We start from the raw sequence: 26,061 nt of genomic DNA, 5'->3' as shown, positions 1-26,061 counted from the left end.
GGCGTTGAAATGCTAAAGCAGCAATAACCAGCACCAATAAAGGAAGTTATTTTCTTACTTGCAAGTAAGAGCTTCATTATCGAAAATAGCAAGTTTAGCTCCCTCTTGATTTTCGCATAAATCTCTTGCATTGTACCAAGTCATGTTTCCAGGATAAATGATTCGGAAAGCATCTTCAGCTGGATTCGCAACGGCGGTAGAAATGAAAAAGACGACTTTCAAAAACATAACAAATAAGGAGGAAATAAAGATCATCATCTTGAACACCTAGACTAGAATAAAAGAGCAAAATAGGTATAAAGGAGTGTTAATAATTTAGTAAAGCGATTTCGGAACATAATGACCTCACTTATTCTTTTCTTCATTGTCTTTTCTGGAGCTTTCTGGTCCCATGTTCGGGTATTTTCTGAAAACAACATATTTTTGAAGAAAAAAATGAAAGTTTATTTCCGCCAGATGATGTGTTTTAATGCATCAACTGTTCAATAAATGTTTGTTTAAAAACGTGAATCTCGAAAATTCTGCACGCGAGGTCAGTCTTCTATTTAGGACTCTCAAATGGAAAGATAAATTCGGTGGTCGCATTCATAAACCCACAATTCCCATCAACACGTAAACACCTTTTCGCTAAATTGGCGCACTGAGCGACTTTCGTCTTCTTCTCTGGTCAACTTGGCTGGTGTTTTCTCGCGCCAACGGGAGTAGAGAATACTCTTGTTAGGGATTTACTAGATGCGCTAGAAGGAAAAATCAACCTTTTTTCTTCTGTAGAGAGCTATTTCTGAAGAAGACTTGACGCCATGAGGGCCAGAGCCAGCAGGATCATCCTTTTACTGGCGGCGCTCAGCCATGCGCAAGAGGATATTCTCAGCGATTTCTCTGATAAAGCGAAAGACAAAATTGATGCATTCACACCAGGAATGGTCAAAACACAGTTCCTGTGAATAAAATATGAATTTTATTATTTTATTAAATATTTATTAAAACGGAAAGAAAGACCACTTATAAGATATGAGCAAGCCCTCTGACGATTTCATGGCGATGATGATGGCCATGGCGAAAGAGAAACTTGGTGATCAGTTCAAGGGGGCAGCTGCTTGGGGAATGGGAAGTGGCGGACCTCAGAGTCCTGCTTCTGCTCCGGAAAGCGCTCCCGCTCCGTCAAAGAAAAACAAGAATAAAGGCGGCAATAAGGGAAAGAACAAGAAAAACAAAGCTCCACAACGGACAACGACCCCAGAGCCAACAACAACAGAAGCTCCAACAACGACTACAACCACAACAACTACTACAACGACCACTACAACGACCACAACGACTACAACAACAACCACGACTAGCACCACGACTGTTTATACCACAACAACGGAGGCTGCAAAACGTGAATTTGGTGGTGGAATCGACGTTAGTGGAATTGACATGTCTGATTACGCAGTGGAATTTGACCCAGAGACTGATGAAGAGTACAATGCCGTTATGGCTGCATATTATGATTACGAAAATTATGAAGAGAACTTTGCCTCGTATGGCAACTACGATTATTCTTACGACAACGATTACGGATCATACGATACCTCTGAGCCAGCTGCTCATCCATGCGATGATGGTAGCCATAACTGCAACCCGAAAAATGAGAAATGCGAGAAATCTGGCAGCGGTCATATTTGTGTCTGCAAAGAAGGCTTTGAGGGCAAGAAATGCAGAGATATAAATGAATGCAAAAAGAAACCCTGCGATCGAAATGCAGATTGCTTGAATACTGAAGGATCGTTTTCATGCACTTGTAAAGACGGTTACACTGGAGATGGCTTCACTTGTACTGAGGCTGAAAAAGAGCATCCTTGTGACTCAGGGGAAAATAATTGCAGTCCTAATGCTACTTGTATAAAACAAGGAAATGAATTCGCTTGTGAATGTAATCCTGGATATCGTGGAAATGGAATCAAATGTAAAAAGAGAAACAACAAAAACTAAGGCAACAACGACGACAACAACAACGACAACAACTCCTACAACAACTACTACAACAACTACAACAACAACTACAACAACAACTACTACAACAACTCCAGAGCCAACTACGACTGAAATTCCAGCAACAACATCGACAACTACTACATCGACAACCACTACTACAACAAGTACCACAACCACAACAACAACAACTACAACAAGTACTACCACGACAACTACTACAACAACTTCTACTACTACTAGTACTACCACAACTACAACCACAACTACAACAACTAAAGCCAAAAGGCTAGTAACTCTATAATCGAAGAGGGTGCTCATGCTGATTTCGGCGGAAATATGCCACATACAACCCCTATGACTGCCAAAGAAAAGGCTGAATATGACGCGTACGTCCAAGAAAGCTATGACGCGCCAGATGTCTTTAACTCGGCATATGATTATGACTACGGATCTCCTGAGGAGGAATCTAAACTTGCTGGCTTTGATGAGGGACACGATGCTGACTTTGGTGGTAATATGCCTCACACAACACCAATGACGGCAAAAGAAAAGGCAGAATATGACGAGTACGTCCAGGAAAGTTACGACGCACCTGATGTATTCAATACCGCTTACGACTACGATTATGGACCGTCTGATGTTGATCCATGTGAAGCAAAAGATGTCTGTGATGCAAACGCAAAATGTACGGTGACTCGGGAATCGCCAGCTGTTCCTGTAACGCTGGATTTACTGGTGATGGGAAGAGTTGTACGGACATCAACGAATGTATGAAAGGGCTATGCAGTGAAAACGCTGATTGCGTCAATACAATCGGCTCATTTATTTGCTCGTGCAAGAATGGATATTCTGGAGACGGCAAAACGTGCACCGATATCAACGAATGCCTTAGTAATCCGTGCAAGCCAATGCAAAATTGTAGAAATACAATCGGATCATTCATTTGTTCATGTATGTCCGGCTATGTAGAGAAAAACGGAGTCTGTGAGGATATAAACGAATGCAAACAAAATCCATGCATTGAGAACGAAGACTGCTCGAACACTGTTGGTAGCTACGAATGCGCATGCAAGACTGGCTTTGAATATAACGAGTCTGGTCTTTGTCAAGATGTTGACGAGTGCGCTGAAGACCCTTGCGATGCTAATGCAACTTGTCAAAATCTCGTCGGCTCCTTTGAATGCAATTGTAATACAGGCTACAGCGGAGATGGAAAATCATGTGAGGATGTAAATGAATGTTCTCTCAACAAAATCTGCCCAAAGAAATCAACCTGCATCAATTCCATCGGTTCATTTGACTGTATTTGCCAAGAAGGCTTCAAATACGAAAATGGTCAATGTCAGAACATCGACGAGTGCCTTGATGATCCTTGTGACGCAAATGCGTCCTGCACTGACACCAACGGTGGATTCAGATGCAATTGCAATCCAGGATTTAGAGGCGACGGCCAAATATGTAATGACATCGATGAATGTGAAGCCGCTAACTTTGAAGTAATCCCAATGGAAATTATGATGGATCTTTTCCTCGGAGCAAGATCAAGAAGAAGCAAGGCTCAATGTTCAAGAAACGCGTGGTGCATGAATACAGAAGGCTCGTATGAATGCAAGTGCAAAGAGGGATTCCGCGGCGATGGCAAAATCTGCGAAGATATTGATGAATGTCTACTTCCTGGAACATGTGACGCGAATGCTAATTGCAAAAACACTAATGGTGGATATTCATGCACTTGCAAAAATGGATTCAAGGGTGACGGTTCTGTTTGTGATGATATCGACGAATGCGCTGATGAGAACGCCAATCAGTGTGATGAAAACGCCACTTGCAACAATACGATCGGAGGCTACACTTGTGTTTGCGATGATAATTATAAGGGAAATGGAAGAAAATGCGAACTTGTCTTGATCAACGAATGTAAAGATGCGAGCAAAAATACCTGCGGAATCCGCCAAAATTGCATAGATCTGCCAATTGGATACCGATGTGACTGCAAACCAGGCTTCGTTCAAGAAGGCGAAATCTGTGCTGACATTAATGAATGTTCTGACGGAACTTCAACTTGTTCAGAAAATGAAAATTGTGTCAACGTTATTGGAAGCTTTCGATGCGTCTGTAAAGATGGCTTCACTTTTGACTCGAACGGTAATTGTCAGGACGTCAATGAATGTAATGGTGAAAACAACTGCTCGTCAAATGCACAATGCACGAATACTATCGGATCTTACTCCTGCATTTGCAAAGAAGGTTACTCTGGTGATGGATCCACTTGTGAAAATATTGATGAGTGCTCTTCGTCTCCATGCATGGCGAATTCAGAATGCATTGACACAGAGGGCTCTTATTTGTGTAACTGCAACAGCGGGTATGAAAAGAAAAACGGTAATTGCGTCAATATCAATGAGTGTCTTGCATCTCCTTGCGACTTGAGAGCAAGTTGTCAGGATACAGTTGGCTCATTCGAATGTTCTTGCTTGAATGGATACACCGGAGATGGATTTTCTTGTAACGATGTTGATGAATGCCAAGATGATCCTTGCGATCAGAATGCGTCTTGCGCGAATACTATTGGATCGTATTCTTGCTCTTGCAACAGTGGCTACAGTGGAAGTGGAATCGTCTGCTCAGACATTAATGAATGCCTCTTGCAACCTTGCAGCCGCAATGCAGAGTGTTCTAATACCGATGGAAGCTACAACTGCAGTTGTAATGACGGTTACTCTGGAGACGGCATGACATGCAATGATGTCAACGAGTGTGAAAACGGATCATCACAGTGCCCGACATCAGCTGATTGTGTCAACCAGCCAGGAACATACGTTTGCAACTGCAAATCTGGATACTCGAAGAAAAGTGAGTACGAGTGTGAAGATATCGACGAATGTATTATGGGCATAGATAGTTGTCATACCAATGCTCAGTGTTCAAATCTTGACGGCTCATATGATTGCACTTGTAGAGATGGGTTCAATGGAAACGGATTCACTTGTTCTGATGTTGATGAGTGTCTCAATAGCGATTCATGTCCTGAAAACAGCAACTGTCAGAATAGTTTCGGATCGTACAGTTGTTCCTGTAAAGTTGGCTTCCGAGAAACCGCACAAGGAAAATGCTTTGATATAAACGAGTGTGACGAAGAGAACGACTGCCATTCTATTGCAACTTGCTCAAATACAAAAGGATCTTATACCTGCGAATGTCCATCTGGCTTTTTCGGCGACGGAAAATCTTGCAACGATATCAATGAGTGCATGCAAGAAAACGAATGCTCAGTAAGCGCTACTTGCATGAATCGATTCGGTGATTACGAGTGCAAATGTCTGACTGGTTTTGTTGATGTCTCAACTGATGGAAACATTGGATACGACTGTGTGAATCTCAATGAATGTGATATCGTAGACATTTGTGGAGCGAACTCATACTGTACTGACACTATCGGATCGTATTTCTGCACTGCTAATGCGGGATTCAAGAAACTTGGTGCTAATTTCGTTGACATTGATGAATGTGAGGCTGGAATCTCCACTTGCTCGGAAAATGCTGACTGTACAAACACTGAAGGATCTTTTGAATGCACCTGTAGAGAAGATTTCCTTGGTGACGGAATAACTTGTCTCAGTGGCGAAGCTTGCCTTGATAATAATGAATGCGACGCTTACGCTATCTGCCATTTTGAATCTGGCGATTATAAATGCGACTGCAAATCAGGATTCTTCGGCGATGGGTTCACTTGTACTGACATCAATGAATGTGAAGATGCTGACAGATGCGATGAAAACGCAACTTGTTTCAATACAGAGGGCGGATTTCAATGCACCTGTAATTCAGGATTCGCTGGCGATGGTCAAACATGCGAAGATGTCGATGAATGTCAGGCAGGGAGCCATACCTGCTCCATCTTTGGAACTTGTTCAAATACAGTCGGAAGCTTTGAGTGTACATGTAACAGTGGATACAAGGGAGATGGAACTGCGTGTTCAAATATTAACGAATGTCTCCAAAACCATGCGCTCTTCGAGCTAAATGTATGGATACTCAGGGCTCATTCACTTGTGAGTGCTTTGATGGCTTCACTGGCGATGGATTTGATTGCGTAGATGTGAACGAATGTGTTCTTGAAACAAGTAATTGCCACAAACACGCCACTTGCGATAACGTCGAAGGAGGATATTCCTGCACATGTAACACCGGATACAGCGGAACTGGTCTTTTCTGTCGGGATGAAGACGAGTGCGCACTTGGAACGCATAACTGCTCCAGCAATGGAAACTGCATCAACACCGAAGGTTCATTTGAATGCACCTGCAAAGAAGGTTTCATTGGCAATGGCCTTCAATGTTCTGACATTGATGAGTGCCAAGACCAGAGCGCAAAGTGTTCAGAGAATAGCAAATGTGTCAACACAATAGGATCATTTTCTTGCATCTGTAATGATGGATTCACCGGAAACGGCTTCCTTTGCAATGACGTGAATGAGTGCGCCACGGGAGCGAATACATGCCACTTGGAGTCAACTTGCCAGAACACCGTCGGTAGTTACACTTGCAGTTGCAACGAAGGTTTCATCGGAGACGGCTTCTCATGTGAGGACGAGAATGAATGTCTCACGCATGAAAACTGTCATGCCAAAGCTTCTTGCAAGAATACTTATGGCTCGTTTGTTTGTTCCTGTAATGATGGTTTCGAAGGAGATGGAAAATCATGCCAAGATATTGATGAATGCGCTCAAGCTGGAATCTGCGGAGTCAATTCCAGCTGCTCAAATAAGCAAGGTTCTTATGAATGCGTCTGTCTTTCTGGATACAAAAAGGTTAACGGCCAATGCGTGGATATTGACGAATGCTTGGCTGGCATTGACTCTTGTCATGCAAATGCTCAATGCCAAAACAAGCCAGGATCCTACTCTTGCTCATGTCTTGACGGATTTGAAGGCAATGGATATAGCTGCGAAGACATCGATGAATGTGCTTCTTCGCCATGTTCTGAGAACAGCTTCTGTACCAATACAATCGGTTCTTTCTCATGCAGTTGCAATGAAGGATTTGAAAAGTCTAATGGAATCTGCGAGGACATCAACGAGTGTTTGAAAAATCCTTGTGGAGCTAATACCAGATGTGAAAATGTCGTCGGCTCATACAGCTGCTCTTGTAAACCTGGATTTAAAGACAATAACGGTGTCTGCTCGAATATAAATGAGTGTCTCGCGAAACCCTGCGGCAGTGTTGGATCAATCTGTACAGATACTCAAGGATCATATACTTGTTCATGCTTAGAGGGCTTCACTCAAGATGGCAATAAGTGTAATGATATCAATGAGTGTGAAGACAAACCATGCGGTAAGAGCGCTGCTTGCGAAAATACCATTGGTTCTTACGAATGTGAGTGTCTTATTGGCTATGTTTTCGACGAGAATGGTAAATGTGTTGACCTCAACGAGTGCGAGACGGGCGACCACTATTGTAGCATCAATGGCGAATGCCTCAATGTTAAAGGCTCCTTTGATTGCATCTGCAAAGACGGATGGATTGGAAATGGAGTCCAGTGCAACGACGTCAACGAGTGTGATGACGAATTTACTTGCTCAGAAGACGCTACGTGCAAGAATCTTCCCGGCTCGTACTCTTGTACTTGCAATTCTGGTTACTCAGGTGATGGCGAAACATGCGAAGATGTCGATGAATGCGAAGGAGAGAATGATTGCGGTGACAACGCTTACTGCACGAATACTGATGGATCTTACGTTTGCCGATGTGAAGATGGATTCACAGGCGACGGCGAATTGTGTAAAGATGTAAATGAGTGTCAGCTTGATATGTGCGATATTAATGCAAAATGCGACAACTTCGATGGCGGATATCAATGCACTTGTAAGAACGGTTTTGAAGGCGATGGTTCATACTGTGTTGACATCAACGAATGCGAAGGAAGAATCTACCCATGCTCAAAAGACGCAACTTGTTCCAACTCCGAAGGCTCTTTCACATGCTCTTGCAACCAAGGCTATGCTGGAAATGGACAAAATTGTGTTGATATCAACGAATGTGCAACAAACAACGATATGTGCAGCGATAATGCATTCTGCTCCAACAATGTTGGCAGCTACACCTGCACTTGTAACGAGGGCTACAGTGGAAACGGACGCCAATGTACGGATGTCGATGAATGCTTGAATGAGAATCATAACTGCGACGAAAATGCATCTTGCTCCAATACCATTGGATCTTACACATGTTCGTGTAACGCTGGTTTCTATGGTCAAACCGGTTTTGAATGCAGTGACATTGACGAGTGCTCCTCAAGTCCATGCTCGAAAATGGCATCTTGTGCCAACACAATTGGCAGCTACGTCTGTGATTGTAACGAAGGTTATATGGGTGACGGAAAATCCTGCATCGATATTGACGAGTGTTCCACTGGAGCGCATACTTGCCATAAAAATGCTGAATGTATTAATAACAATGGCAGTTATAGTTGCAAGTGTTTTGCTGGTTTTGATGGGAATGGCGAAATATGTACCGACATTAATGAATGCGCTCGCGGAACTCATTCTTGCTCGCAGGATGCGACTTGTTCAAACGATGATGCTTCTTATAAGTGCACCTGTAAGCCAGGTTTTAGTGGAGACGGGCAAACTTGTGTCGATATTAACGAATGTTCCATGGGAACTCACAAATGTCACGAACATGCGAATTGCAAGAATACTAAAGGAAGTCACACTTGTAGCTGCAGAGCTGGATCTCAAGGAAACGGTGTCATCTGTGAAGATATCGACGAGTGCCAGACTTCTACAAGCTGCGACAAAAATGCTCTTTGCACTAACAGCATATTTTCCTATGCTTGCTCTTGTAAAAATGGATTCACTGGAAATGGCAAAACATGCTCCGACATTGATGAGTGCTCCACTGGATCGCATGACTGCATGGAAAACAGTACTTGCTTGAATACAATCGGTTCTTTTAACTGCGAGTGCAACAAGGGCTTTTCATTCGATAGTTCCAGTTCTTCATGTGTGGATATAAACGAGTGCACTAAATCTGACGTCTGCAGTCGAAACGCGAACTGTAAAAATACAGTTGGAAGCTACTCTTGCAGCTGCCGACCAGGTTTCATTGGAGACGGAAAAACGTGTTCTGATGTGGACGAGTGTGCACAAAACACAAATTCGTGTGATAAAAATGCTAGATGTATGAACTCCCTTGGCTCTTACGAATGCATTTGCCTTCCAGGGTTCAAAGGCGACGGTGAGACTTGTGATGATGTCGACGAGTGCGCTGGTTCAATGCATAATTGTGGAAGAAATTCAATCTGTGTGAATGAAAAAGGCGGCTACAATTGCAAATGTAAGCCTGGCTTCTTCAAATATGGACTCCTTCGTGCAGCAGGAGATTGCCTCGATATTGACGAGTGTATGTACAAGCAAGATAACTGCGACGAAAATTCATCCTGTGTTAATACAAAGGGTTCTTACGACTGCATTTGTAATGAGGGATTTGTGATGAATGGAGATAAGTGCGTCGATGTCAATGAATGTCTCGAAGGAACTAATAATTGTCATGAAAATGCTTCTTGCATGAATACTTACGGGGGCTTCACCTGCACCTGTAACAACGGTTATTCTGGTGACGGCGAAACCTGTAATAACATCAATGAATGCTTGAAGGCAAAGGTCTGTGGCAATAATGCCATTTGCACTGATCTTGATGGAAGTTACAGCTGCTCTTGCGATGATGGCTTCGAGGGAGATGGTCAAAACTGTGCTGATATCAACGAATGTAATACTGGCGATCATGATTGTGACAGTAACGCATCTTGTACTAACAGTTCTCCTGGATTTGTGTGTTCTTGTAACGAAGGCTTCAGCGGAAATGGAAAAACTTGTCGAGATATTGACGAATGCACTGCGAATACAGATAATTGCCATGCCTCAGCGGATTGTAAAAACACTGTTGGTTCTTTTGAATGCAGTTGCAAAACTGGGTTCAGAGGCGATGGAATTGAATGCGATGACATTAACGAGCGCTCCGAAGGACTTGATAATTGCCACGCCGTCGCAAGATTTACGAACACAATCGGAAGCTATAGCTGTTCTTGTCCCACTGGCTATGAAGGTGATGGTTTCTCATGCTCAGATATTGATGAATGCCAGTTTTCGCCATGTTCTGCAGATGCAACTTGTGACAATACAGACGGTTCTTATTTCTGCCACTGCAACTCTGGTTACATGGGCAACGGATACGAGTGCAAGGATATCGATGAGTGTATTCAGACTGATATTAGAAAACACAATTGTGACGACAATGCCAGATGTATTAATAACAAGGAGGCTTTACATGCTCTTGCTTAAATGGATATTCTGGCGATGGAAAGACCTGCGTTGATAATAACGAATGTACTGATGGTACACACAGATGTGATGAAGTCGCTGATTGTATCAACAACGGAGGATCATACAGTTGCCAATGTCAAGCCGGTTATTCTGGAAGTGGCAAAATCTGTAACAACATCAACGAGTGTATCACGGGCGAACACGATTGCCATGCTGATGCGACGTGCTCGGATACTTCTGGGTCGTACGTCTGTACTTGTAACGCGGGCTTTGATGGGAATGGCCAGAGTTGCTCGGACGTCAACGAGTGTGACACTGAAGTTGATGTCTGTCACGAGGATGCTATGTGCCTCAATACTTTTGGTTCCTACTCATGTTCTTGCAAAGCTGGCTATAAAGGAGATGGAAAGGTTTGCTCGGATATTGACGAATGCAGCATCAATTCATTTTTCTGTCCCAAAAACTCTGACTGCGTCAATACTGTTGGGTCTTACGAATGCGCTTGTCTTGGCGGTTACGAAAAGAAAAACGGCAAATGCGTTGACATCAATGAATGCACCACTGGATCACATGAATGCAGCGACAAGGCAAATTGTGATAATACTGATGGGTCTCATACCTGTACTTGCAAATCCGGCTACACTGGTGACGGTTTCACTTGCAGAGACACAAATGAGTGCGAAGCTCTAACTCACGAATGCAGCCCAGACGCTTCTTGTGAGAACTCTATCGGATCATATTACTGCTCTTGCTCAGCTGGCTTTGAAGGAAATGGATTCATGTGCTCTGACGTCAATGAGTGCGCTACTGGTGAAAATAATTGCGCGGCAAATGCAGAGTGCATCAATATTCACGGTTCGTTTGAGTGCGACTGCATGGACGGCTTTGAAGGAGACGGAATCGAATGCTCGGATATCAACGAATGCGACGCTAATTTATGCGATGAAAACGCATCCTGTTCTAATACCGTAGGCAGTTTCACTTGTTCCTGTAACGAAGGATACGATGGAAGTGGACTCAGCTGTTTTGATGATGATGAATGTCTTCAGGGCTCACATAACTGTCAGAAACTTACATCTTGTGTCAACACAGATGGATCATTTAAATGCGAATGTTCTGAGGGATTCTTCGGAAATCCTGAAAATTGCAGAGATGTTGATGAATGTAGCAGCGGCACCCATGATTGCGATGTTGCGTGTTTCAATACTTTTGGCTCGTACAGTTGCGATGACAAAGATGAGTGCAAAATGGGTCTACATGATTGTTCCGAGCACGCTACCTGCGACAATTCTCAGGGATCATTCACCTGTACTTGCAAATCTGGCTTTGTCGGTGACGGAAAGAGCTGCGACAATGTCAACGAATGCGCTTTGAACTTAGACGACTGTCATACGAATGCGAAGTGCACCGATTTGGAAGGCTCTTTTAGCTGCAAGTGCAATTCTGGATACTCTGGAAACGGGCTTTCTTGCGTTGATATTAATGAATGCGCTTCTCCATCGACTTGTGGATCGCATGCGACATGCAAAAACACTATCGGAAGTCATGAGTGCATTTGCGATTCTGGCTTCAGAATGTCTTCTTCCGGAAAATGTATCGACATTGACGAATGCCAAGCAGGAACTGACAGCTGCGACAAAAATGCCAACTGTCTAAATACCCTTGGCTCGTATGCATGTCAATGTAAATTGGGATACTCTGGCGATGGAAAAGTTTGTCAAGATGTTAACGAGTGCGAATCCAACAGACACAATTGTCACGAAAAATCTGATTGCTTCAATACCGCTGGAACATATGATTGCATCTGCAAAGATGGATTCAGTGGCGACGGGTTTGTCTGCATGGACCAGAATGAGTGCCTGCTTGACACTCACAGTTGCGATTTCAATGCTGACTGCGAGAATACTTTCGGTGGTCATAAGTGCACCTGCAAAGATGGCTACTCTGGTGACGGAACTTTCTGTACCGATATAAACGAGTGTGCTACTGGAAAAAATTCTTGTCATAAAAATGCGGAGTGCCAGAACTTTGACGGATCTTACAGCTGCCAATGCAAATCTGGATTCGATGGCGATGGTAAAAATTGCCTCGATGTCGACGAATGCACGTTTGATCCTTGTGATGAAAACGCTTCTTGCACAAATTCAGTTGGTTCATATTCGTGTACCTGCAGAGATGGTTTTACCGGTGACGGGCAACACTGCACCGACATCAATGAATGTGGCAACGGTAGTATCTGTGGCCAGAGAGACTGCCATAATACTTTCGGCTCGTACATTTGTCACTGCAAACCTGGATTCATGGAAACTGGTGATCAGTGCAGAGATATTGACGAATGTAGTAACGGCGATCATCGATGTGATGTCAATGCTGCCTGTGTGAATACTAACGGTGGATACGAATGTAACTGCAGATCAGGCTATGCCGGTTCAGGCGAAATATGTACTGATATTGACGAATGTGAATCTGGAGAAAACTCATGCTCCCAAATGGCTTCTTGCAATAATCTTCAGGGAGGATATGAATGTTCTTGTCTTCCAGGACTTGAAGGTGACGGCTTTTTCTGCAATGATATCGATGAATGCTCGACTAAAACAAGTGACTGCGGCAAAAACTTCGACTGCCAAAACACAAAAGGTAGCTATTTCTGCCAATGTGCGAAAGGATTTGAAGAAATTGACGGAGTCTGCAATGACATTGATGAATGCAAGGGAGTCAACAACTGTCATGAAAATGCAAACTGCATTAACGATAATGGATCATACTCGTGCAAATGTAACGATGGCTATCAAGGAGATGGCGTTTCTTGCTCGGATATTGACGAGTGTACGGATTCATCAACATGCCAAGATAACTCTAATTGCTTGAACATGCCCGGTAGTTATGAGTGCATCTGCAAAGATGGTTTTGTCCTCGATGACGGAAAATGTAACGACATCAATGAGTGTGAGAACAACCCCTGCTCGGCTCATGCTAGCTGCACGAATTCCGCGGGTTCATATTCGTGTCTTTGTGATGATGGATTCTCCGGTAATGGCGTTTACTGCGAGGACATAAACGAGTGTGAGAACGGGCAAAACAAATGTGGCGAGAATTCTCAGTGTGTCAATACTGCTGGTGGATATGACTGCCAGTGCGATGATGGATACCAAAAACTTGGCGCTCTTCAGTGTATCGACATTGATGAGTGTGACGAAGCACAAAGTGACTGTAGTCCAAACGCTGTCTGTAACAATTCTCCAGGTTCTTTCTCTTGCACCTGCATGAGTGGTTTCATTGGCAATGGACAATCTTGTGACAACGTTAACGAGTGTGCTCTCCAAAAAATATCTGTGGATCAAATAGCATCTGTTCCGATACGGTTGGATCCTACGAGTGCTCCTGCGTTGACGGATACGAGCTCGTCGATGGAAAATGTACCGATATTGACGAATGCAAGATCGAAAATATCTGCAACGGGAATGATTGTTTCAATACTCCTGGATCACATGACTGCATTTGCCCCGATGGAACTATTGGAAATGGAATAGAATGTGTCGACATCAATGAGTGCGAAGAGAATCCATGTGACGCCAAGGCTATTTGTAAAAATACAAGCCCTGGATTTGAGTGTGCTTGTAAACCAGGGTTCACTGGAAATGGATTGACATGTTCAGATATTGACGAGTGCTCTCTAGCTGATGCTTGCCCAGATAATAGCGTGTGTACTAATACTGTTGGATCCTTCGACTGCAGCTGTGATGCTGGCTTCGAAATGATCGCTGGAGTATGTCAAGATATCAATGAGTGTGACGAAGGTTTTGCTGACTGCAAGGTTCGAGAAAACTGTGAAAATACAGTTGGCAGCTTTTCTTGCAGCTGTAAAGCTGGCTTCAAGAGAGTGAACGGCATCTGCGCTGATATTAACGAATGCATTGTCGATCAGCCATGTTCTCTCGTTCCCCAATCAGTCTGTTCAAATACAATCGGATCTTTTCATGTGAGTGCATCCCAGGATTCAGAAAAGACGGAGAAATCTGCATCGACATCGATGAGTGCGCTCTTGGTCTATCGGAATGCGCATCTGGCGAAAAATGTGTAAATTTCGCAGGTGGGTCAAAGTGTGTCTGCAAGGACTACTGGCAGAAAATCGACGGCTCCTGTGTTAATCCCGCTGCTTCCAACAGAGCTGTTCTTGAGTGTCCAACACATTCGGATGCCTCCGAAATCGATGGAAATATCGAGTGCATTTGTCACGATGGCTACACTCTTTCAAATAGTGATTGCGTGGATGTTAATGAGTGTGATGATGGTACTCATAAATGCTCGTCTAATGGAGCTTGTTCAAATACGTCTGGTGGTTACTCTTGTTCCTGTAATGCTGGTTTTACTGGCGACGGATACGCTTGCGAAGATATCGATGAATGCGCAGTTGATAGCAGTTGCCCCATGCATGCAGATTGTGAAAATATCCAAGGATCATTTGTCTGCTCCTGCAGAAATGGATACGCAGGCGATGAATGTGATGATATCGACGAGTGTTCAACTCAAGAGGATAACTGCACCGGTGATTTAGTTTGCAGTAATACTGACGGAGGATTTACATGCGTCTGTCCATCTGGATTTAGAAAAGAAGGCAGCTCATGTGCAGATATCGACGAATGTGCACTTGGACTTGACTCCTGCACAGAAAACGCCAGTTGCGAGAATAATTCCGGATCTTATAATTGCAATTGCCATCCTGGCTATGGCGGTGAAAACTGCGAAGATGTCGATGAGTGTTCTGAAGATCCTTGCGACAGCAATGCTTCTTGTAAAAATACAGTCGGCTCGTTTGTTTGCTCTTGTTCTGATGGCTATGGCGGTAATGGACTACAGTGCTTTGACATTGATGAATGTAATGCTCAAACAGACAACTGTGATGAAAACGCGAAATGCGAGAATACTGAAGGAAGTTTCAAATGCGTCTGTAAAAAGGGTTATTCGGGTGACGGAGTTACCTGCGAAGATGTTGACGAATGCTCTGAAGAGAATGCTTGCCAAGCACACGCAGTCTGCTCTAATTCAATCGGATCCTTTGACTGCACTTGCAAAACCGGATTCGAAAGTGATGGTGAGAAATGCAAGGACATCAATGAATGTGCCGGTGAAAACATTTGCAGCAAATATGCGGATTGCTCCAACGTTGCCGGAAGCTACGATTGCACTTGCACCGACGGTTTTACCGGAGACGGATTCAATTGTTATAATGTCGATGAATGTAGAGAAAATGATAGTGTTTGTGGCGATAACGAAGTTTGCGCTGATACTTTCGGAAGCTACGATTGTGTCTGTGCCCAAGGATTTATCGAAAACAATGACGGTTCTTGCGAGGATGTTGATGAGTGTGCTAAGTCTGAGCTCTTCTGCGGTGTCAATAGCGTGTGCAAAAACACCCCAGGAAGCTACACTTGTGCGTGTGTCATCGGTTACGAGGACAACAACGGATATTGCCAGGATATCAACGAATGTGAAAACTCTCAGTGTGGTTACAAAGCTTACTGTGTCAACAATATTGGCTCATTCGAATGTTTCTGCCCTCCTGGATTCGAGAAACAAGACAACGCTTGTGTTGATATCGATGAATGCGCGATCGACAATGTCTGCGGCAATGACAGTATGTGTTCGAACGTTGAAGGCTCTTTCGAGTGCGACTGTGTCGACGGATTCCGAGACTTTGGAAGCGGATGTGAGCTTGAAGATCTTTGCAACACTGGCAATCATGACTGCGATTCTAACGCTGATTGCAAGATGAAAAATACGGTAGCTTTAAATGCAGGTGCAAAGATGGTTACGCCGGAGATGGTCAACAATGCAATGACATCAACGAATGTATTGATGTTAATACTTGCTCTAATCGTGAGAGATGTATTAATAGCGAAGGATCGTACAACTGTGAATGCCTTGCTGGATACGCTGGAGCTAACTGCGATGATATCAACGAGTGTGTTGAAGATGCTGATGTTTGTGGTCTCTTTGCAAACTGCCGAAATACCGAGGGATCTTACGAATGCACGTGTGAAGCTGGATTCGAGATGATTGACGGTTCTTGCACGGATATCAATGAATGTGACATCTCTAATTTATGTGACGGAAATGCTGATTGTGTTAACACTTTCGGTTCTTTCAAATGCACGTGCGATTCTGGCCTTTCAGGCGATGGAAAATCCTGTGACGACATCAACGAATGTTTAATGCCATTTGTATGTGGAAACAACCAGGAATGTACGAACCTCTTTGGCGGTTTCTCGTGCAGTTGCTCTGAGGGCTTCTCAATGATTAGCGGAGAATGCATTGACATCGACGAGTGTGACTCTCATCCATGTGGCAACAATGCAAATTGTGAGAATACAAGCGGCTCTTTCATTTGCTCTTGCTCGGATGGTTTCGCCGGTAACGGTATTGACTGCGCTGACATCGACGAGTGTGTTTCCGGTGATAATGAATGCTCTGCTAATGCAAACTGTATCAACACTTCTGGAAATTACAGATGCGAGTGCGATACTGGTTACAGTGGTGATGGCTTTAGCTGTGTCGACGTCAACGAATGCCTTGAAGATGCTTGTTCTGGCCAATCTATCTGTACAAATACTGAAGGCTCCTTCAAGTGCACGTGTAAAGACGGCTTTGCCGACAGTGGAAATGATGGTGATTTCTGCGTTGATGTCAATGAATGCGATGAAAATCCATGCGCTGAGTTTGCTCAGTGTACTAATACCATCGGTTCTTATTCTTGCTCTTGTCTCGTCGGATACTCTGGCGATGGAGTAACCAAGTGCAAACCAACTGGAAAGTGTGCGACCAAAAAGGCTGATTGTCATAAATCCGCATATTGCGTCGATTTGAACGATAAGGATTTCGAATGCAGATGCGTTGACGGTCTTGAAATGGACAAGAAGGGTAAATGTCGCGACGTCGACGAATGCAAAAATGGCTCTCACAATTGTGACGAGAATGCGAAGTGCAAAAATACTGAAGGATCGTTTAAGTGCAAGTGCGAACAAGGATTCCAAGGAAACGGTCAAATCTGTGTCGATAATAATGAATGCTCTGATGGAAGCCATGAGTGTGATAAGAACGCTTCTTGCGCTAATACAGATGGATCTTACGACTGCATGTGCAATGAAGGCTTTGAGGGCTCGGGTTTCACTTGTGCCGATATCAATGAGTGCTCACTTGTTAACTCTTGTCACGAAAATGCTTCTTGCGAGAATACAGAAGGAAGCTTTTCTTGCGCCTGCAAAGATGGATTTGTCGGAAACGGGTTCGTTTGCGCTGATTTCAACGAATGTCAGGCGGACGATCTTGTCATTCAAAAGGTGGAAGTTGTGAAAATAGACTCGGAGGATTTGAACTCACTTGCGAAGAAGGTCATGAGCTTGTCGACTCGAAATGTGTTGACATCGATGAATGCGAAGAAGAAGATTCGTGTCATAAACTTGCTCAGTGCAAAAATAGAGACGGATATTATAAATGCAAGTGTCCAGACGGATACGAAGGTGATGGGTTTAAAAATTGTGATGACATTGATGAGTGCGCTAACAATCCATGTGGCGACAATTCAGACTGTACCAACACTCCTGGATCTTATGAATGCTCGTGTTCTGCGGGATACGAGTCTGTTTCAGGCGAATGCATGGATATTAATGAGTGCTCACAAGATAAAAATATCTGTGGCAAAAATAGCATTTGCAAAAACACTGACGGTAGCTACGCGTGCATTTGCGTCTCCGGATACATTATGGTTGATGGTAAATGCAAAGATCAAGATGAGTGCAGCACGTCTCAGCATAAATGCCACCCTGAAGCAGAATGCATAAATACTGTTGGCAACTACATCTGTAACTGCAAACGAGGCCTTCGAGGAAATGGTTATTCATGCCAGGATATTGATGAGTGTGCTCTTGGTATTCATAATTGCGCTGTGATTGGTAGCCGATGCCTGAATGAATTTGGAGGATTTTCATGCAGCTGCACTAACGGATACGTTGGTGATGGGCGATCTTGTGTTGATGTGAACGAGTGCTCTGTCGGCATTGATTTCTGCGCCCCGTCAGCAGACTGTGTCAATAACAACGGAGGATTTGACTGTCGCTGCGGCAGTGGCTACACTGGAGACGGATTCACCTGTTCCGATATCAACGAGTGCGCTCTTGGAACTCATCAATGCTCGCAAGACTCTAAATGCCTCAATACTGACGGCAGCTATGAGTGCGAATGTAAATCTGGCTACTCTGGCGATGGATTCATGTGTGTTGATATCAACGAGTGCGCGGAGAAAATCGATAGCTGTCATAAAAATAGCCGATGCTTGAACACTCAAGGCAGCTATAAGTGCTTCTGCAATGAGGGGTTCACTGGTGACGGATTCAACTGTATGGATGAAGACGAATGTATGCTCGGAGCTCATAAATGCAGCGACCTCGGTTACTGTTCCAATAACAAAGGAGCTTATCAGTGTGACTGTTTCGCCGGACACAAAGGAAACGGATTTTACTGTGCACCTAAAAGAAGTGCAAAAAGACGGACTGTGGTGATAACGCTTATTGCTACAAGAAAGGCAGTGATGAGATCTGCGACTGTAAATCTGGCTTTGAAATGGTTGATGGAGTCTGTGTAGACATTGATGAATGTGCTACTGACAACCCATGCGATTCAACAGCTGATTGTGTCAATTCTGAAGGAGGATTCAAGTGTACGTGCCCTGATGGTTCATTCGGAAACGGCAAGAAATGTTTCGATATCGACGAGTGCCGAGATGGTACTCACGGATGCCCTGCTCAATCGACTTGTAACAATCTGCCATCAACTTTCGAGTGTCTCTGCGACAACGGTTACAAAATGAATGATGGAGAGTGTGTTGATATTGACGAGTGTGCTAATGATGCCCATGACTGCTCTGAAAATGCCTCTTGTGAGAATACTGACGGAAGCTTCACCTGCCAGTGCAAACCTGGATTCTTTGGCGACAGCGGCAAGTCATGCGAGGATATCGACGAGTGCATCAGTGGCATACATTATTGTGATATTAACGCTGGATGTACAAATACAGATGGTTCCTTTGTCTGTGGCTGTGATGATGGCTTCGTTGACAATGATGGTATATGTGTTGACATCAATGAATGTGAAGATGCATCTATCTGTGGCGACAATTCTGATTGCTTTAATCGAGTTGGTACCTACAAGTGCACTTGTAAACACGGCTTCGTCAAAAATTCTGATGGAGATTGCGTTGATAACGATGAATGTGCTGTTGGAATCGACAATTGCGACTCTGATGCAACTTGCGTTAACCTTCCTGGATCCTTCAAGTGCGAATGCTCTGACGGATTCGAGGGCTCTGGAACTTATTGCCAAGATATCAACGAGTGCAAGAAGGACACACATGAATGCGATCTTGCTACTGAGAGGTGCCAGAATACTAAAGGAGGATACAACTGCATCTGTAACACTGGCTTCGAAAGCAAGAATGGTGACTGTGTCGATATTGATGAATGTTCCGGAATTAACGAATGCCATGCGGATGCGACTTGTACGAACACTTTCGGCTCTTATTCCTGCTCTTGCAACAGCGGCTTCTCTGGTTCAGGAACTCATTGCTCTGATATCAACGAGTGTATGACGACAGAAACAATCTGTCCATCGAATGGTGTCTGTAGAAATACTGAAGGCTCATTTACATGTGATTGTTTGAGTGGTTTTGCTGGTGATCAATGTGAAGACATTGACGAATGCCTTGGTGGAAACAAATGCACCGGTGACAATGAAATTTGCCTAAACACCATCAGCAGCTATAAATGCGTCTGCAGCTCAGGATACAAACTTGGAAAAGCAATGACTTGTGAAGATATTGATGAGTGTGCTTATGGCATTGCAAGCTGCCATTATCGAGCAACATGTTCGAACACAGATGGAAGCTATGAGTGCAGCTGTGACGCTGGCTACGAAGGCAACGGTGTTAACTGTGCTGATATTGACGAATGCTCTACTGGAACTCATAACTGCGCTTCTGAAGGATCTATTTGCAGAAATACTGACGGAAGCTTTACGTGCTCTTGCATCGAAGGATTCTATGGCGATGGTGTGACCTGTTCAGACCTAAATGAATGTGAGATTGGCTACGACGAGTGCAGTTTCGACTCTGTTTGTGTCAACAGCCCTGGTTCTTATATTTGCGATTGTGGAGAAGGTCAGGAATTTAAGAATGGAAGATGCGAAGATCTTGATGAATGTCAATCTTTCGATCATGAGTGCCATCAATATGCTATTTGCACGAATACTATCGGCTCTTACTCGTGCCTGTGTCCAGATGGCTTTGAGGGAGATGGTCTCAATTGTGAAGATATCAACGAATGTGATCTCACGACTTCATGTTTGGGAGACAATCAAATTTGCGTCAACTTGCCTGGATCGTACCAGTGCCAATGCGAGGAAGGCTACGAGATGTTTGGTGGCAAATGTGTGGATATCGACGAATGCGCACTTGCTCTTGATGATGATTGCCGGCATGATGACATCTATCAAGTGCTGTGCGTCAATATTCCTGGCTCCTACACATGTCAGTGCCGAGAAGGCCTTGAAGAGAGCTTTGTCGAGGTTGACGAAAAGCAGATTCTTTCATGTTATGATCCAACTGACGAAGCTGAGCGAACTGAAGACTTCGACAAGATCTCAAGTGCTAACTCTGAAGATGCCTCCGATGACTGGCTTGATAATTTGATCGACCTTGAGCTCGGTGAACTTGACGAGCTTGTTTCGGGACTTGATGATGATGCTGTATCTGTTCTTCCTCCTCGACCAGTCCGCCGTGGAAAGAAGAAATCTGAATCTCGTAAAGAATACAGAGAATACCTTGAGAAATACCGAGAGATGCTCAGTAGATGGAGAGAGCTTCTCCAAGAGATGAACTTTGAGTTCCCAGATTATACGACAACGACTATTGCGACTACCATTGCTTTTGAAACGACTATTATCACAACAACAGGGGACTACACAACTAATCTCTCGCCTACAGTCGATTACACGACAACTGAAGGTTACGCTACAACAACTCGAGAGCCATTTACAATGCCAATGCCAACACTGAACCTTCCACCGCAGCCGACAAGAAGACCAAAGTATGCTGGAGAATCTCCGAGCCGATACAGCTCTTATTTGAATGAGTTTTCTCAAAAACTTCAACAATGGATGGCGGCAAAGCAAGAAGCTGAGCTCAAATACCAAGAAGATATGCAGGTTTACTATCATGCACAGATCGAGTACCAGAACTCGAAGACAACTAAAGCTCCAACCACTCGTCCAAAAGACCAGACGAAAAGGAATCATTCGTGTTTGAATTTGATACGGGAATCATCGCTCCTCCTGATGACCTTCAGCCGCCATTCCTCCCACCTAAATTCCAAATGCGCCCTCAGAGACCTAACGAACCACATTATCAATACGAGCATTACAAAATGCTTTTCAACAACCGTTTGAAAATCCAGCAGCAACGAATCGATGCTACTATGGATATTTATCTCAGAGCAGTTCTCGATTACGAGCGAGATCATGGCGTGCAGATCGATTTCAATCCAACCGAATACAAGAATTCCAGAGGATATCAGATCTTCACCACTCGAGTACCATACACAACGACTACAACTACAACGACGACTACAACGACAACTACAACAACCCGCAAACCTATCGGCGATATCAAATTCGAAAAACTTCCAAAACAACCCGATTTCCAACAAATTCACTACAACTATGGCGCCATCCAAGCATGGAAGGAGGATATCAAGGCTCAAGCGCAAGGAATCTACGATCTCGTTGCAGAGAAAGTCTCTTACATGATCAACGATGAGCTTGCAAAGACAGAGGATAGATTTGTTCCTATTAAACCAGAGCAGATCAATTTCCCGTCCATGCCAGTTATCCGAGATATTGCACCGATTGAAGCCGCACTTCAATATGGAAATTACTTGAGCGCTATGGCACAGGAAGTCGAGCAGTGGTACACTGAGTTCTATTTCACTTATGAAGACTTTGATCAGAAGTGGAAGCAGATGATGCCAGTTGCAGAGGAAGAAGACTTCAATACAGGAATGAGTTTTTTATTCATAAATTGATACAAAACGACTTTTTCTTACATTTTGGCTTTTTTGCCCAAATATTTGAAAATAAAACTCGTGAAAGGATCTGTTTCGCCTATTCACAAGGATGCTGTGTCATTCTTCACCGACAATTACGTCAACAACGCTCCTGAATTTGACTCTTCATTCTCATCCTCGTTCTCTGAAAATCGACCAGCATTTGAGACATCTGACGATGACTTCCGCGGAACCGGATTTGACTTCAACGAAGATCGAACTGAGGCTTTCGACTCGCCAGAATGGGTCACATCGATCAAACCATTCGAGGGTGTGCCCCCCTCAACTGGTCAAATATCTCACGCCTCAGGCTAAGTATGCTTTGCTCAAGCAAGCTCTTGGAGTTGAGTCTGAACACAATGTCCGAGCAAACTGGGGCAAGCAACGAGCTGTTATTCTCATGGACGATGACGATATGGAATATGGTTAGTTGTACTCTCTAGTTGCTGATGCTATGAGTGTTTTAGACCGTGGAACATTCTACGAGCGAGACCCAGATACTGGCAAGATCATTATCGATGAGCTCGAACCATCTCAGCATAAATGGGCCTTCCCGCGTTTTGCTGAGCGAACTGGCGAGCCACAGACAAGCTGCTGGAGCGTAAGTCTTTTTAGTCAGTTTCATCCAGCAAAAAAAATGTTTAGTGTGTCAATGCCAAAACTTACGAAGAATGCAGATCTCAGGGTAAGGAACAATTCTGCGCCAAGGAACAGGACTCATGCTTCATCACTACGCAAAAGAACTTTATGAATATGTCTGCCTTCGAAGACGAAGTTTATCTCGACGGAAATGTTTATTCCGGCCCAGATAACCTTAAACCAGATCCAGATAACCCAGCTTTCCAGGTTAATTTACCTCCAGTCATTGCATTTTTACGAATTATTTAAGGTCGTCACAATCAATATGGGTTGCAAGGCTGCTGTTGCTTGCTACAATAATAAAAAGCAGAACTTCCTCGTTCGAGCAGCCCAACAATGTTTCCCATCTTTGCGAACCACGTCCACTTGTCATCAATGCTGTCATACAAACAACTGCAACAAAGACATGGACCCGTCTGACGAAGCGGGCTGGGTTACCGACCATGAAGGATCAGAAGACTTTATTGGAATATACTTCTCAGATGAAAATTAATAATGGGCTTCACATCCCAATAATTTATTGGCAATAATATATCATGTAATAACTTAAATTTCTGTGCTGATTTATTTACTGAAGATTTTTATACAGCTATTTTTTCGAACTGTAAATAAAATACCCAAATTAAAAACAGACGAGCCCTAAGTCTTAATATAAGGACATCTAATACGCTCGGATATCTGAAACGACACAGAAGGGAAAATTTTCATCCTTCTGCTTGCGCACTTTCCCACTAAACAGCCAGGGGGAGCGTCACACTGTTGCGATCAGCGGGGAAACACTAAACGACCGGTGGATTTTGCAAAAGACCGCTAAATGAGAACCCGATACGCATATTGACTCACTCGTTACAAGAGCTGGAATAAGTTCAGAAAAACATTTTTATGCTGATGGAAAACGTAGAGAAACGGCCAGTTCTAAATTATGTCCTGCTTTTGGTGCTTTTTATGGTTTGTTACCTTGCGCTAGAATTTCCAGTCAAAAATATTTAGCTTCTTTTGATCGGGAACCTTCAAAGAGCAGTAGAAGATGATCCAAACTTTGACCCTGATATTCTTAGACTAGACAATGGAAAGAATAAGTATTTTCTGAATGATCCGATTCCAGTAGCTGTAGAAGGCGAAGTTGATTCTGAAGGCTATCCAGCTTGGTACAGCCGGTCTATTGAAGACCTGTTGTTAGATGCTAGCTCTATTCAAGGTCAGACATAATCATTTTCATCGTTTTTCAATACAATCCCAGAGCTTCTTTCCAACCTCGGAATAACCCACGAAGAATCAGCGCGAACATGCAGGCCACATCGTCATATTGTCTTTCTCAAAAAGCACAAATGTGCGAGCTCAACTATCTTTGAAATCCTCAATCGATTCAAGAAGAAGCATAAACTTTATGCCGCATCAAAGCCTCTCGCATCCTTTGTTGGAGGATATCCTGGAAAGTTTAAGCCTGAGTTTGTTGCTCCACCACAGGTAAAGTTTTAGAAACGATGAGATATTCTGATGCTAATAGGATTCAATTGCTATTAGCATTATCCGGTTAGCTAATCGTCTGACCTTAAATATTCTTTCAGACCGACAAATACGACATCATTTTCAACCATTTCCGCTGGGATGAGTCTGCAGTTCGATCAGTAACGCACGATGATACAATTTTCCTGACCTCGATTCGCGAGCCTCTTAGTCATTACAAATCTGTATTCGACTTCTTTTACGGATCGTACAAGAGAGAAAGTGGAATGGTTGATCATGCTTGTAACTTGGCCTGTGAAGGTCAGCCATTTCTCGCGATGCTAGGAAAAGCCGGCGAGCATTTCGAAAAGTACATGGATTGTATACCAGGTGGGACTTACACGTGTTTCAGGAACCAATGATGATGTCATTTTTATAGAATGCTACAACGCTTCACTTCCCTGGAGCTTCCGAGCACGAAACTTTCAGACCTTCGAAATGGGACTCGATGCTGGGCCGAACTTCAACTCTGACCTTGATCAGTTTACAAAGGCGATGGATTTCGTCATGATAACGGAAAAATTCGCAGAGAGTATTCTGGTTATGCGAAAATTACTCTGCATGGACTTCATGGATCTCTACGTCCAGCCAAAAAAGTAAAAACACACGACGAAGTTCAATTTTCGACAAAACAGAAAGCACGATTCTACCAGTTCAATAATTACGACATGGAAATGTATCACCATTTCAACAGCTCTTTTGACGAGCAAGTTGAAAAACTTTATGGAAAGAAAATATGGAAATCGATACTCGAAGGTAACACTTTCTTAGCAGTAGACAAATCTAATGCTGACTTTAGATTAAAAATAATCCGATCTTATTGTGACAAGAAAGAAAATATCAAAGAGTGTATCAACCAAGCGGATAAGACTCGGTTCACTTACAGTGGCAAAGATGACAGAAAATACTGGCCAAATGATATCGACTGGCCAAAGTTCGCCAAATACATGGCTGATGCTGGAGGGGCATGCCCTTATGGCACTTTTGGATCGGTAAAACGTCATTATCTACTGACTAAATTAACTTTCCTCAGCTTTTGAAAAATGAGATTTTGCCTCAATGTCGAGTTTACCAGTGGAAGATCTCCCAAGGATATCCGTCAAATAACCTAAACGACTTTTCCGACCAAAACAGTGATGAAGATTCTGAAGATGAGGATGATGACTCTGATTACCGATAGATACCGTATTTTATCCAAACCTAACCTGCAAAACTACTTCACTATGTCTACTAAGTACAATAAATATATATTTCATAACGGAAAATCTCTGAGTAAGGCACAAATCTGAGTCGAGCATTTTTCAATGTCAGAAAACAAACGAGACTCGTCCTACGACATAAAAATAATGACTAATTCCTTTAATGCATTCTTGTGACAGTCAGTAATCATTCTATGCAAATTTGCTAACAATTTTGTATAAATACCACGTCCCATCGCATGATCTTTCATTCAAATCTAACACA

General features: G+C 43.4%; 5 protein-coding genes across 5 annotated transcripts; all 5 read left to right on the top strand.

Moving 5' to 3' along the window:
• The first annotated feature begins 1,013 nt into the window (after nucleotides 1–1,013).
• Nucleotides 1,014–18,272, top strand: LOC145712075 (uncharacterized). The gene is given in 9 exon segments (XM_081789762.1): nucleotides 1,014–1,948; nucleotides 2,097–2,216; nucleotides 2,285–2,665; nucleotides 2,668–5,972; nucleotides 5,975–10,289; nucleotides 10,292–13,623; nucleotides 13,626–14,282; nucleotides 14,315–16,084; nucleotides 16,087–18,272. Coding segments are annotated over 9 exon segments (16,836 nt in total). The 5' UTR covers nucleotides 1,014–1,047; the 3' UTR covers nucleotides 18,142–18,272.
• A 567-nt stretch (nucleotides 18,273–18,839) lies between these two features.
• On the top strand, nucleotides 18,840–22,431 carry LOC145712074 (uncharacterized). Its single transcript, XM_081789761.1, is given in 2 exon segments — nucleotides 18,840–21,730; nucleotides 21,733–22,431. Coding segments are annotated over 2 exon segments (3,510 nt in total). The 5' UTR covers nucleotides 18,840–18,919.
• A 71-nt stretch (nucleotides 22,432–22,502) lies between these two features.
• LOC145695269 (uncharacterized) lies at nucleotides 22,503–23,698 on the top strand. The gene is made up of 4 exons (XM_081772271.1): nucleotides 22,503–22,877; nucleotides 22,920–23,053; nucleotides 23,098–23,298; nucleotides 23,342–23,698. The coding sequence occupies exons 1-4, from the start codon at nucleotides 22,523–22,525 to the stop codon at nucleotides 23,582–23,584; spliced, it is 933 nt and encodes a 310-aa protein (XP_081628397.1). The 5' UTR covers nucleotides 22,503–22,522; the 3' UTR covers nucleotides 23,585–23,698.
• Nucleotides 23,699–23,881: 183 nt separating this feature from the next.
• Nucleotides 23,882–25,200, top strand: LOC145695268 (galactosylceramide sulfotransferase-like). The gene is made up of 5 exons (XM_081772270.1): nucleotides 23,882–24,039; nucleotides 24,082–24,289; nucleotides 24,332–24,558; nucleotides 24,660–24,927; nucleotides 24,977–25,200. The coding sequence occupies exons 1-5, from the start codon at nucleotides 23,974–23,976 to the stop codon at nucleotides 25,195–25,197; spliced, it is 990 nt and encodes a 329-aa protein (XP_081628396.1). The 5' UTR covers nucleotides 23,882–23,973; the 3' UTR covers nucleotides 25,198–25,200.
• Nucleotides 25,201–25,217: 17 nt separating this feature from the next.
• LOC145695276 (uncharacterized) lies at nucleotides 25,218–25,808 on the top strand. The gene is made up of 3 exons (XM_081772279.1): nucleotides 25,218–25,353; nucleotides 25,397–25,589; nucleotides 25,631–25,808. Exons 1-3 carry the CDS (start codon nucleotides 25,334–25,336, stop codon nucleotides 25,775–25,777), a joined length of 360 nt encoding a protein of 119 aa, XP_081628405.1. The 5' UTR covers nucleotides 25,218–25,333; the 3' UTR covers nucleotides 25,778–25,808.
• The last annotated feature ends 253 nt before the right edge of the window (nucleotides 25,809–26,061 follow it).

Source organism: Oikopleura dioica, chromosome 1 (genome assembly GCF_907165135.1).
Source record: "Oikopleura dioica chromosome 1, OKI2018_I68_1.0, whole genome shotgun sequence".
Lineage (NCBI taxonomy): Eukaryota > Metazoa > Chordata > Appendicularia > Copelata > Oikopleuridae > Oikopleura > Oikopleura dioica.
Note: the sequence above shows the minus strand (reverse complement) of the source record. Positions and strands in the feature narration are given on the sequence as shown.